Source organism: Miscanthus floridulus, chromosome 10 (assembly GCF_019320115.1).
Source record: "Miscanthus floridulus cultivar M001 chromosome 10, ASM1932011v1, whole genome shotgun sequence".
Classification (NCBI taxonomy): domain Eukaryota; kingdom Viridiplantae; phylum Streptophyta; class Magnoliopsida; order Poales; family Poaceae; genus Miscanthus; species Miscanthus floridulus.
This window is the reverse complement of record NC_089589.1, coordinates 131,895,539-131,909,822: the sequence shown is the minus strand read 5'-3', so window position 1 is coordinate 131,909,822 and position 14,284 is coordinate 131,895,539. Positions and strand designations below refer to the sequence as shown.

The following is a 14,284-nucleotide window of genomic DNA, read 5'->3' as shown; positions in this document are numbered from 1 at the left end:
TCTACGAGTTTTAGAATTAAATGCCTATGAAATTCTATCATTAAACTTTACATCGAGGGGGTGTTTAGATGCTTTTAGAATGGCAAAACTTTTGCCCCTAATCTTTTGCTGTAAAACTTTTGTCATTCAAACTTTTGGCATTTGATGTTTAGATGCACGGCAAAACTTTAGCCATGCAGACACAGCACGCGCCCCCAAGACGTTTTTTGCTTAGTTTTGGACCTCTTGGGTCCCAAATGCTAAAAGTTTTGTAGCCTAAGTTTTGCTGTTTTTACCTATGGTGTTTAGATATATTTTGCCAAAAGATAAGATAAAACAACAAAAGTTTTGGCCAAAATGGGAAACTAAACAGACCCTGAAAGTGGGTGTTTCATCCAAGTTTTATTTCATTCTATATGACACGAGACTTCAGCTACACTAAACATTTGCCCGTCCATTCTCCCAACATTTGTCCTGCAGATCTGGTTCTATGTTTCTTCAGTTACCCAAGGACTTACCGTATGCACAAACATTCAGTTATCCAACGAAAAATTTATCGTCAGCCTATTCGGTTGGCTGGTTCGTATTGTTATTGGTTTGTGAAGAAGTACTGCTGGCTGGTTTATGTGACGTTAAGGCAGGCTACGCTTGGCTTCAGTCTATTGCACTACCACTTGTAGACCCCTGCTATGTATCGACTATAGCTCCCTCCCTTCACGATTATTCAGCAATTAGGCATCTTGCACTAGCAAAATGCTGCTATTGGCCTGAAATTATCTCGACTTAATAGCTGTTGCTGTTCATGGTGCCTTTTCTTTTTCTTTTGAATTTAAATATAGGGACCGTGCCTGAAGTACCATCCACGTAACAGTGACGAACGGAGGCTTCTAGTGAAGCAGCATGCATGTTACAGACTAACAGACCTCAAGTAACGGGTACAAACCCTTATCGAAATAAAGGAACAGATTTCTCTTGGGCTGTTTGGTCCTTGGCCAGCGCCTGACACGCCAGTTGTGGCGCTGCCGAAGGCAAAGCAGATGAACCAAAGAAGCTTGTTACTGTCACAGTTTACACGCGAACCATACACCAGCCAACTTTCTATGGCAGCCACATGTATGGCATTGCAAACTTCGGCGGGGAAACAAACACCCCCAAAAACCACACAACAATTTTAAATGAACCCCAGGAATTCTGGACAGACTAATAACATAGTAAACTCACGATAGTAATAGTTCTAATTGAAGAAACTTGCACAATAAAAATTTATTCCATTACAATACATATGATTCAATAAGGCTTCTTGCGTTTCTCACGGTTGCCTTCTAATAGCAGAGATTCCCCATGCTAATACAACTGCGATCGCAAACCCTACACCAAACCCAATTCCAGAGAAGAGGAACAATATAATGTCCACAGAATCCTTCTTGGAATGATGTTGCCATCCTTCTTCCCCAACTCTAGGCACGGCCAAGGTGATTGGCCAGTGCCGCTGGTGTCACGAAGGTCGACGCTACACCGCAGTACCACTACACTGACCTGCACAGTCCTTCCGCTCACATCTCTACTATACCAATGACTGACGGACTCCCAGGTCTATGATCGTTTTGTGTTGTGTTCGTTGCAACTAGGCTAGATCACCCTTTGCGTTGATCTCGATCTAGTAACCACTTCGTGATTAGATTTTCGAGGAGCCTAATTTGCAGCCTGCTGCTGCAAAGCCAAAGGTTGACTTGTTTTGGCTTTCCTAGTTTATTATTTTTCTTTTTCTAAAGAAAAAGACTATTTTTGGTTTAATATATACTACTAGTACCTATGTGATTGCAATTTGCAACTTCTTGGTTAATGCATTTAGGATTGCATTATTACATTTTTTTAGGTCAAGGGGCGGCACAGTGAGCCGCATATGTGTGTACGTACTGTAGATTGAACACAACGCTTTATTTCTACTCATAGTCTTTCAAGAATATTTTGGATTTAGGTCTTTTTAGTGTTAAGTGTGTATTTGTTTAAGCACTAGACGGTGCCCGTTTCTATTAATAGAGAAGAAACGGACAGGTATTTTTCTCATACCATCTATTGCAGGTGAAATCAACAAAATGAAATGTTTTTCTATAACAAACTGCAAGTTTAATTTAATTTAATCTCTAGTAGGGGCTCCTTGCCCCTCCTGTTCCTTCAAAAAAAAATGAAATGTGCTTACCGGAAACGATCGGACGCTGGGGTTCAGCGTCCAGTCACTTTGAGCTGCAGCGTTCGGTCGTCACTTGACCGTTGAGATCGGGCGAATAACATTTGAAGAGAGGGGACACGTGGCACGCATCACGTGACCAGACACTGAGGTCCAGCGTCCGGTCAATCTGACTGGAGCGTCCGGTCACCCCGCGTTATGCCCAGTGAAGGGGTACAACGGCTCTATTTTGTGGGGGCTTCTATTTAAGCCACATGGCCGGCTCAAGCTCACCTTCTTAGTCATTTGCATTGACATAGCAACCTTGTGAGCTTAGCCAAAGCCCTTCCACTCATCTCCATCATTGATTCATCATCTTTGTGAGATTGTGAGAGAATCCAAGTGCATTGCTTGAGTGTTTGTATCTAGAGGCACTTGGTGTTTGTATTTCGCTGCGGGATTCGCTTGTTACTCTTGGTGGTTGCCGCCACCTAGACGGCTTGGAGCAGCGAGGATCGTCAAGCGAAGGTTGGTGATTATCTCCGGCTCCGATCGTGATGATTATGAGGGGTTCTTGACCTTTCTCCAGTGGAGAGCCAAAAGGTACTCTAGTGGATTGCTCGTGTCTTGTGTGATCCTCATCTTGTGTTGGTTGTGCGGCACCCTATTGATGGTTTGGCGTGTGATGCCAATTAGCGCATGAACCTCCAAGTGAGTGAATCGCCACAACAAGGAGTAGCTTGCCGGTAAGTAAGTGAACCTCGGTAAAAAACCATTGTGTTCATCATTTGATTCCGAGATAATTGGTCTTCATTGATATTGATTCTTGTGATTAATTGTCTCCTTCCTCGATACGGCGGTATAAACAAATTGCTTACTCTCTTTATATTACCGCAAACTAGTTGTCAAGCTCTTTAGTGTAGCTAGTTGTGAGAGCTTGTTAGTTTGGTTAGTGTAGCTCTTTAGTTAGCCTTTGAGAGCACACTAACTTAGTATAGTGACATAGCTATTGTGTGGATAGAAACTATATAAACTAGAATTGTGGTAGATGTCTTGCATTTTTAGTAGGCTAGCGCAACACTTGCTTCGCCTCATAATTGTCTAACCGGTTTGTTAAGTGTTGTTGTTGAAATTTTTAATAGGCTATTCACCCTCTAGCCATTAGGACCTTTCACCTGCCCTGGCCTGCTCTCTCCTTCCCCTCACTCCCGGCGTGGCCCGAGCCGGCCCAAGCGCTTCCTCCCTCTCTGGTTTTCAGCCCGAGCAGCCCAAGCCGTAGCCCAGCCCGTAGCCGCAGTAGCAGAAGCCACCGCGCACGCTCGTCTTTCGCTCCCTCTTACGCCAACAGCCCAGCCCCGCCTTGTCAGTCCCTTCTTCCTCCTCTCCTCACCAGTGCAAACACTGTCGAGTCCATGTCCTTCCCTGCCCCATCTCCTCACCTTGGCTTGCGCCTCAAGCTGCCGAGCCCCATAAATAACGCCCCGAGCTGCTCCGCTCTCGCCTAGCCCTACCCTGAGCTCTCAAGTGCCGCCGCAACCCTAGAGCACCGCCGCCGCATGCGATTCCGCCACGGCCAATCTCCACCGTCGCTCTAAACCGCTCCTCGGCCTTCACATCTCGGTAAGGAAGCCCCGGTGCTTTGCTTTTGCCCTATCTTCCTCCTTCTCTGTTCGCGCGCCATCACCGCACCAAGTCGAGCCGTAAGATAGCGCATGCCGCTGTATCCGTTCATCCCCTGCTTCAATCAATACTCCCATCGAGTTTGCCGTAATCTGCTCTATCTCCCCGTGTCATCAGTTGAAGCAGCCGTAACCCATAGGCCCTTAACCAGTTACGTCGGCGAGGTCCGAGCGCCGCCGGCCATGGCGCTGTACTGTTCAGGCTGGCGATTCCCTCTCTTTCTCTCTTTCTCTCTCTCCCTCTCTCTAATCTGAGTTGTCCGGATCTGATCCAATGGCCCAAATTCCCTGATACCCCTTCGCGTGACTTAATTGCATAAGAGACCCCACAGATCTGCTTAATTAACCCGTCGTCCCTTCACTTTTGCTAAAGAGCCCCTGCCCTTTCTCCTATTAGTGCTCGCGGTCCACTGGCATATTTAAAAATCAGGTTTTATTTATTTTAATTTGAAATTTTAGTTTTGTCTATTTACAAAATTGCCACCATCATTGTTTTAGCCCTACCTTCTCTGTTTTAACTCAGATTTGATCCGTTCAAGTTGCATTAGATTCATAACGACATAATCTACGTATTAGTGGTATTGTTTAACATGTTTAAAGTTTTTAAATAAAATAGTAATTCGAACAATCTATATGTAATTGGTTTCTCAACTAAAAGCAACTTAGGCTTTTCACCTTAGTTAATTATATGAGTAGTTTTACCTTGTTTTTATAAATCAAGTATAATCTAACTTAACTCAATTTAGATATTATTCTGTAGAATCTTATATATGTTTTATAATTAAAATAAATGAAGCCTATAGTTTTCTTTTTAAAGTAAATTTATTGGTAGTTGCATCTTTTCACTGTAGCTCTGATTAGCGTGTTTTTCGCGTCTGTGTGATCGTAGCAATGCGTAGATTTGATTTTAAATTCTTTTTCACTGATTGGTGTATTGTTCTAATATAGTTATGTTTGAATGCTATGCATATTTGTTTAGATGCTTGTATGGTGCTTAATGATCTTGTCCACTTGGTGAGAAGTACGTTGGTGATATAAAAGTAGTTGGTGATCTAGAAGAAGTTCTTTGGAGGTTACAATTCAATAGAAGAATGATCTGAGTTTAAGGCAAGTATAGCATGGGATCTTCCTTATTGCCCTATTTACTTTAATAATTTAATCATATGCATGTGTCTACCTTGGCAACTGTAGTAATTTTCCTAGCTATTTGATATCCTAAATTCCTTGATTCCTATGAGTTATTGTATTGGATAGTATGATGCTAGTGCTCAACTAAAGCCATGATCTTGTAACTTGACTAATGGTATATGCAATAAACATTAAAAGATGTTTTTTAGCAACATAGAAAAGGGGGTTAGAGCATTGGGCTATTTTATGATGCTCTAGATTCATCTTCCTAAAGACTTATCTGTAAGCGAACATCCGGGACTTACAGTACAACTGTGAGGGCTACATGACTCTGGCTTTAGCTCACTATGAGGACCTTTTTTAGCTTATTAGAGGTTACCTTTATGGTGCAAGAGTGATGTGTTTTGGGTTGGATATAGTGCGGCCTCTGACCGTCAGTGTATAGGCTACGTGTCATTGTGCCTGTCGGAAGGAGAGCCCTACATTCACAGGGCATAGAAACCTAACGGCCCTAACTTGTTAGACGAACATTTAAAAGGCTTCGTAGTGAACCCTGCCGACCTTCCTTAACAGTGGGTCAAGAGATTAACTACCTCGGGCGAAATGGTAAATCACGACTCACAGTGAAAGTGTACAACCTCTGCAGAGTGTAAAACTAGTATATCAGCCGTGCTCATGGTCATGAGCGGCCTTGGACCCTTACGGAATAGATGATGAACACCGATGATACTGGTGCTCACTAATAATTATTGTTTTTGCTATTCATTATTTATGTTTACTTGATCATGTGTTTTTATGGGCTTGTGATAAACTTGTTGCTACCCAATTGCTAAAATCATGACTCATTAAAAGCTAAACGTAGTTAAATCAGTGTCAGCCTTTTGAGCCTCATGAACCCCATGTTATATTTGTTGAGTAAAACATGTACTTACGCTTGTTTTATTTTTTTTTCAATTATTTGGATAAAAATCCTAGATGTGTACCAGATTGCTAGAGTTTTGAGGAATTAAGCTTGTGATCAACCAGTCAGTTGTCCCTGTGGAATTAGAGTCTTCACCCGAAGATCGGAGTTGTCCTTCCGCTATGTGCTGTCTAAGGTTGTATTCTTTATACTAAGTACGTTATATATTGAGCATTTGTCTTTTGATATTACCTTTATTTGTAGCTATATGTGAGATTTGACTTTCTGATCTCACATATGGTGTGTATCTGATTTTGTTGTTAAAATCGGGTGCGACATGCACCTGAACCATTTATAGCTAACCTGAACCTCTGTCTCAGAGACAGCTAGCTAGAGGAACTTAACATAAAACAGATAGAACGTTTAACAGAAGATACAAAATGAGCTACACTTCAGTTTAACAGCAGACCCCAGAACTGGTCGCCCACAACACGAATAACAAACAGCAAACATAAGGTCTAGGTCTGTTTTAGATCAAAAAATTTTCACCCTAAACTATTACATCGAATCTTGCGGTATATGTATGGAGTATTAAATATAGACGAAAAAAACTAATTGCACAATTTGGTTGGAAATTGCGAGACGAATGTTTTAAGACTAATTAGTCCATAATTAGCCATAAGTGCTACAGTAACTAACATGCGCTAATGGTGGATTAATTAGGGTTAATAAATTCGTCTCATAGTTTCCAAACAAGCTATATAATTAGTTTTTTTATTAGTATCCGAAAACCTCTTTCGATATCCTCAAAACATCCAATGTAACGTATAAAAATTTTCATTTCACGAACTAAACACAGCCCTAGCAGCCTTAGAAGTCCAGTCCATTCCATCATGGATTCTCCTCATCTTCGTCACCGAGCTTCAAGCGCTTCTGACCAGCATCAATTGGTTCCTGCTCTCTCCCTTCCCAAGAGCAGAGAGACCAAGGCCAAATCCAACCAACCACTAGTGGGGGCACTAGCAGCAAGCAGCAGAGGCCACGCGCGCACGCCTCCCGATGCTCCTCCACCTCCTCCTCGCCGCCTTCCTCCATGGCTTGTCGCCGGCCGCAGCCCAGGGCGGCGGCCTCCCGTCGCTGCCCATCGGTGTCAACTACGGCGCGAACGCGGACAACCTGCCGTCCCCCGCCGCCGTCGCGTCCTTCCTCGCCACCAAGACCACCATCGACCGCGTGAAGCTCTTCGACGCGAACCCGGCCTTCCTGGACGCGTTCGCCGCCAACGCGCCGTCCATCTCGCTCGCCGTCTCCATCCCCAACGCCCTGCTCCCCACCTTCGCCGACAGATCCGCCGGCCTGGACGCGGCGCGCGGGTGGGTCCGCGACAACCTGTCCCCGCACGTCGCCGCGGGCGCCAACGTGACCCTCCTCTTAGCCGGCAACGAGGTCCTCGGCCCCATCGTCGTCCCCGACCTCGTCGTGGCGCTCCTCCCCGCGATGCGGCGCCTCGCGCAGGCGCTCCAGCTCGAGAACCTCCCCGGCGTCCGCGTCACCACGCCGCACTACCTGGGCATCCTGGCGCCCTCCGACGGGATCCCGTCCAACGCGCGGTTCCGCCCCGGGCTCGACACCAAGATCCTCGCCCCCATGCTCAAGTTCCACAACGACACCGGGTCGCCGTTCATGGTGAACGCGTACCCGTACTTCAGCTACAACGCGGCGACGCTGAACTACGCCGTGTTCCGGCCCAACGCGGGGGTGTACGACCCCGGGACGAAGCTCAACTACACGAGCATGTTCGACGCGCAGATGGACGCCATCTACACGGCGATGAAGAGGCTCGGGTACGGCGCCGGCGTGGAGATCGCGGTGGGCGAGGCCGGGTGGCCCACCAAGGGCGAGGCCGGGCAGGTCGGGGTTGGACCCGAGGAGGCGAGAGATTTCAACGCCGGGATGATACGGGTGTGCAGCGGCGGCAAGGGCACCCCGCTCATGCCCGGGAGGACCTTCGAGACGTACGTGTTCTCGCTGTTTGACGAGAACCAGAAGCCGGGGCCGATTGCGGAGCGGAATTTCGGTATCTTCAACACGGATTTCACGCCCAAATACGACCTCGGACTCCTCCGGCAAGGATCGGTGAGTTGTCGCTCATTTTTGTTTGTCGATCTCTTTCTCTGCTTGGTTCGTTCATTCATTACGGACGGACGAATCTGCTGCAATTATTTATCGGTCCACAAAACCTGCTCGATTCCTTTGATTAATGTTCGGATTCAATTTTGGGGGAAATCGTAAAAATTTGGAATTGATTTACTTGCTAGCTCGATGCCAAAAATTGAATGCACGCGTGTAGGAAGTATGGTTGTGGAAAAGAAAGGGAGGCCGCAGATTGGACGCGGTTTCAGAAACGAAACCGTGGCGGGGGGTCAGGGTCAAAGGGTCGCGCTCGCCGGTTCAAGCACAGGTCTTCAGGGAGGTCATAAGTTCACATTACGATGATGTCTCGAAGATAGCAGCGTTTTATTATTCTTTTGTTTTTTTGGAATTTTCTTTTCTTGTCGCCACTGACAGTGGGTAGGCTCCTCCGTAGTCCTCCCTCCCCTGCATCCAGTGGTTGCCCTCTTGGGCCATGTTTAGATTGCAAAAAATTGCAACCCGATGAATAGTAGCATTTTCGTCTTATTTGGTAAATATTGTCCAATCGTGGACCAACTAAGCTCAAAAGATTCATCTCGTGATTTTCAACTAAACTGTGTAATTAGTTATTTTTTTTACCTATATTTAATGCTCCATGCAAACGGCTAAAAATTGATGTGATGGAGAGAGAGTGAAAAAACTTGGAATTTGGAGGTGATCTAAACAAGGCCTTGCTTTAATTAAGCACAGCACAGCACAGCACAGCACACGTATGCATCCGACCGTTGGGGAACAAATTAAGCTGTGCTCTACTACTACTCAGCCCTTTCCACCCAAAATCCAAAAAGTTGCTATAGTACGTGTCACATCGAATGTTTGCGGCTCGTGCATGGAGCATTAAATGTAGACGAAAAGAAAAACTAATTGCACAGTTTGATGGGAAATTGCGAGACGAACGTTTTAAGTCTAATTAGTCAATGTTTGGACACTATTTACTAAATAAAAACGAAGGTGCTACAGGAGCCTCAAAATCCAAAATTCGCGAACTAAACGAGGGCTCAGACCAGATGTACATCCTTTCCGTGTGCGTGTCACTGGAAGGAACACTCATCACTGCTGTGTGCTGATGCCTGATGGGATGGGATGGAATGGAATGGAAGGAAGAATTGAAAGTGTTCACATTGTGCAGCCATGCCGCGTGGACCGGACCGCCGCCCCATCTGGAAAAGCGTTGCTTTCGTTTCCAACTTTTCTTCTCCCCACCATGATGACATCTGTTATCTACTAGTTGTCAAAGGATTAGAACGTTTCCTTTCAGCCCGGATGCTTCGCTTGTCGTTTATATTTTTCTCGATGGATGCCCATGTGCAGCGCAGGCTTTTGACACCTCTGCAATCTCTCTATGCTTGCTGCTATTAGTATACTCCTCTGATTAGATCTACGTTGCTTGCTACCCGTGTTTGGTGGAACGAATTTATTTGTGGGATGGAGGGAGTACTTGCTTTGCTAATGCTAGCTGGCACAGGGTAATTCTCTTATTTTTACATGCTACCTTACCTATTACCATAGTACTTACAACTGTAACAAACTGGGGGTCAGCTATCTGAAAAATGGTTATCAATTTACTGCACAACACTACCTTCAAACTTGTACTATATTGAATAAATTGGTTGAGCCTGATTGCCATTTCCGGTTGCTTCTTGCCTTGGTTTGCTGGAGGTTCTTAAGGTGTATGCAAGGGTCTAGTGCCAAACTACTTTGTGTAGAGCCTGCACCACATGGTGCTCAGAAGGTTCTGACTTGGGTTGCACGAGTATACACGAAACATGAGCATATCCATTGGCGTGACTTTTGTTTCTTCTTCATTCATCCAATCGGTTATACAACGGTTTCATCCATGCACAAGTAGCTACATGCAAGCAAAGCAGATGGTCTCTAGATTCTGAATGAATGTACCCCTAAAAGCTTGTTACTTGGAATGCTTTCCGTGTGCTTCCAGCTGAGGATTCTTCAGTGGGTGGTCATCGCCGCCAACAAGTCAGGCACCACCTTTGTGGCTGGGCGTTTCCCTCTTTCTCTCGCACCGTTGTAGCTTCCTACGCATTATCTCAAGCTTTTGAACATCGTAGCCCTCTATTCTGCTTGAGCTATGTACTTTGGTGCGCATATGAGAGTAGAGTAGTTTCCCCAGTCGCCCAATCTAAGAATGACGCAGGGGCAGCGATTTCAAGCTTGTCGCTTTTGCTGATGCCCTGGCAAAGTGCACCACCATGTGGGGAAGGTGGGGCTGTCTGCATTCTTTAGCATTCTGCTGGGAGGACATGTGTTAGTGACTGACTCAAGAATCTTAGGCGTGCGATCAAGTTGGGCAGGGCATATTTTGGCCTTTTGGCTGGTGCCAATACTGACTCCAGACTGCAGAGAGCATGTGTTTGTATCTCGTCACATGCTAAAGTCATATGTATAATTGCAGAGTCTTGTCAGGCTATAGTTTACCCAAAAAAAAAAGTTATGACGAAGAATTGATTTAATAAGGACCAAGTGTGCATATGAGCATATCTCGGTTCACAGTTTCAAACTCATACCAGGGGAATTTTGATTGGAGAAATGATGCTTAGCCTCACCCTCATATGAGTGCATCAGTTTCTAATTTTTTTTATTCGGACAAATGGATTGTTCCACTCTGGTGCTGACAACTCATTTCTTCTATCTGGCTTTGCAGTCTGGATCTCCAAACCCATCGCCAAATCCATCTCCGAAGCCAAGTCCCAACCCGTCACCAAACCCCTCGCCGTCAGGCGGAGGCAAGTGGTGTGTGGCCAAGTCCGGCGCGAACGCAACCGACCTGCAGAACAACATCAACTACGCCTGTGGCTATGTCGACTGTAAGCCGATCCAGAGCGGCGGCGCGTGCTTCGACCCCAACAACGTGCAGTCACATGCTTCGTACGTGATGAACGCGTTCTACCAGGCCAATGGCGTGCACGACTACGACTGCGACTTCAAGGGCACCGGCGAGGTCACCTCCAGTGACCCCAGTAAGTTCCCAATCTGACCTGCATGATCTCTGAACTGCAACTGATATATATACATTATCATGGCGTATCTGAATCTGGATTATATTGCAGGTTACGGGAGTTGCAAATACGTCTCCTGACGGGGCGCAGCAAGTCCAGGCAGTGCGGGGGCAGGGGCACCAGCCTCGAGTCCACATCGTCCTCCAGGCTCCAGCCACGGCAACGCCGGGAGGTCGATACTGCCGGGCTTGCGCCACATACTTCTATACTCATGTCTGACATCCATGCTTCTTGCTCTCAATCACTACTAGTCGTTCTTAATCTTACAAGAGCCGCCATTGCATTGTTATCATCATCCGTCCCTCTCCCTCAGCACGACGGGGGAGAGTAAACTGATGTGGTGTAGTGTATCCCAGCTGTTCTAGCTTTGTGTTTTGATGATTTGGTTGGTGGCGCGTACGTGTTGTAATTCTTTGTCGTGTGTAGTAGTGGTGAATAAAGGGTTACTTATCATTCCATTCGATGTTGGCACACAAATTGAAGTAATAAACAGAGTGAAACGAGGCCTCCTTGTTTCACGGTGTTAATTTACGCTGAACATTTGCCCAGCCTAGCTACGTACACTGAACATTTGTTCTTAACTTATCACCCCTAAAATTCTCCCAACTTGTCCTGCAGAACTAGTTCAATGTTTCTTCAGATCAGACTTACCGTGTGGCAGTTATCCAAGGAAAAGTTAGTTATCGAGCCCCCTACCGATACGGAGAAGTGGAGCTAGATAAAGTTCTATTGTGTAGATGGGACTGAGACTTAAGATCGAACAACAGTCGGAGAAAAAAGACTACTATGTTGTTGTCGCACCTTTGTTCAGTCCCCCTAATTTTTTTCATGGATCCACCGCTGCATGGTACCTTTTCTTTTTCTTTTGAATTTAAGCCCTTGTTTAGTTACCTCAAAATCCAAACTTTGGCACTATGAAAAAGAAGATTCCCCATCACATTAAACTTGCGGTATATGCATAGAGTACTAAATGTTGACGAAATCAAAAACTAATTGCACAGTTTGGTTGTATTTTGCGAGACGAACGTTTTGAGTCTAATTAGTCAACGATTGGACAATTATTACTAAATACAAACGAAATGCTACAGTACACTACAGTAATCTACGATTCCGACGGCGCCAACTTCGGCCGGCAACTAAACGGGGCCTAAATATACTGACAGTGCCTGCAGTACCATCCACATAGCAGTGACGAACGGAGGCTTCTAGTGAAGCAGCATGCAGGCACAACCCCTTATTGCGGAAAGCAAAAAAAAAAAATTAGCAGATAGAGGGACTGTTTGGTCCCTGCCTCCCTGGCCAGCGCCAGCCACGCCAATTGTGGCGCCACCCAAGGCAAAGTGGAGAAAATGGCCACCACAGCTGTGGCAAGAATCAACACAAAAAATAAACTGAAGAAGCCTGTGGCTGCCATAGTTTACCCGCAAACCAACCAGCTAGCTTTCTGTGGCTGCCGCATGCCTGGCGTGACAAACTTCGGTGGGGAACCAAACAGCCCCATGAAACCCCCTAGTAATTCTACACAGACTAATGACACACTAAACTCGCAGTAGTAGTAATAGTTATAGTTTTTGCCATGCGTTTTTCTTGCTCTTATTTTGGATCAAAACGTGCATACATGGACTTCAATTTAATTTGGAGCGAGTCGCGGCCACGGTGTGGACTGGGCATACATGTCTCCATCCACCCGAGGTTCTACGCGGTGCAAAATAGTGAAATACATGCATCTACATGCAGTTGTACAACGGGATTACAAAGAAACACAAACAATAGGAATGAAACAAACACAAACAATTCAGATATACTACCACATAGATCATATGACCATATATATGATGAGTTCATCAATGAGGAATTATGCATTGAACAGTGTGATAATGGCGCCGGCAGCCAGTGCCAGAGCGGCGACCAGCATCGTCTTGCCGACCAGCAGCGGAGGAGGTGCAGACGACCCTGAATAATTAATCCACAGAAGAGATGAGCATATCAAATGCATGCATGCGAATACACTATAATTCAGTGAGCATTGTAATTAATCACTAATAACAAGGACGCATGCATTAGCTAACGACCACTGGTACACAGGTCGGATTCAATCCTGTTGGGAACCGGCTTTTAGTCCCGGTTTTCTAACCGGGATTGCGGATCCGGGAAAGGCCGGGATCTTTAGTCCCGGGTCACGCAACCGGAACTAAAGCCTATCCTCAGAACTAAAAATAATAATTTAAATTTTAGGAGACCTCTCTTGCTGTGGGTGAGATTCGAATCTAAGATCCCTTAGCTTGTGCGTAGCTTTCTTACCAACTCAACTACACAATACATGTGAAAAAGTTTTGGGCGTTCTCTTTTTGAATTCACCCGCGGGGACTCTTAGTCTCGGGTGAGAGACCTTTAGTCCGGGTTGGTGTTACCAACCGGGACTAAAGGTAGGAGCATCTTTAGTCCGGGTTGGTAACACCAACCGAGACTAAATTATGGCTTTTATTCCTGGTTGGTGTTACCAACCGTGATAAAAGGGCATTCAGTGCATTTAAAATTTAGATCTGGGACTAATACTCACATTAGCCCCGAACCCCAACCCAACCGGAACTAAAGGGTGCGAACCGAAAGTTGTTTCTCTACTGTGGACGTTGATGAGCGACCTGCTGGATGCTCGTCGGCAGTGGGTGGCGCCGGCGGCGACGGTGGCTGGGCCAGTCCGGCGATGTCGATAGGCTTGTTCAACTGGTACCTGAGGTAGCAGCTGAACCCCATGACGACAGCCGACGTGTCGTTGGTGACGCTCACGTCCCTGTACATGACGGCGAGGTTGTCGAGGAGGCAGCTGGCGCACTCGCTGAGCGTCAGGTCCCTGGTGCACTGCGCCATCCCCGTACACCACCTGCCGGACAGCACGGAGAGGAGCTCGGCGAGGTTCTTCGCGTACGGGCTATTGTCGGAGTGTTGACTACCACTTGCGCGTGGTCGTGGTCCCGAGCAAGGCGGCGGTGGTGACGACGGCGAGGAGCGAGCAGAGAAGGCGAGCTGGATGCATGGCGGCCAAGACCCGGTGCGTTCTGCGCTACGTTCCTCTTGATTGACTCACACTGGCTTGCGCATGCAGGTTGCATATTATTATGTATATATATGTGTGTTGCATCTATACACGACACGACACGATACGACACGCGACGCGGGAACACGATGGAGCAGGTGGCCAATCCGCCAATGTCAAGACGGG

At 46.3% G+C, this 14,284-nt stretch overlaps 1 protein-coding gene across 1 annotated transcript; it reads left to right on the top strand.

The window, feature by feature from the left end:
• The first annotated feature begins 6,642 nt into the window (after positions 1-6,642).
• Positions 6,643-11,595, top strand: LOC136487259 (glucan endo-1,3-beta-glucosidase-like). Its single transcript, XM_066484402.1, has 3 exons — positions 6,643-7,990; positions 10,710-11,025; positions 11,116-11,595. Exons 1-3 carry the CDS (start codon positions 6,914-6,916, stop codon positions 11,142-11,144), a joined length of 1,422 nt encoding a protein of 473 aa, XP_066340499.1. The 5' UTR covers positions 6,643-6,913; the 3' UTR covers positions 11,145-11,595.
• The last annotated feature ends 2,689 nt before the right edge of the window (positions 11,596-14,284 follow it).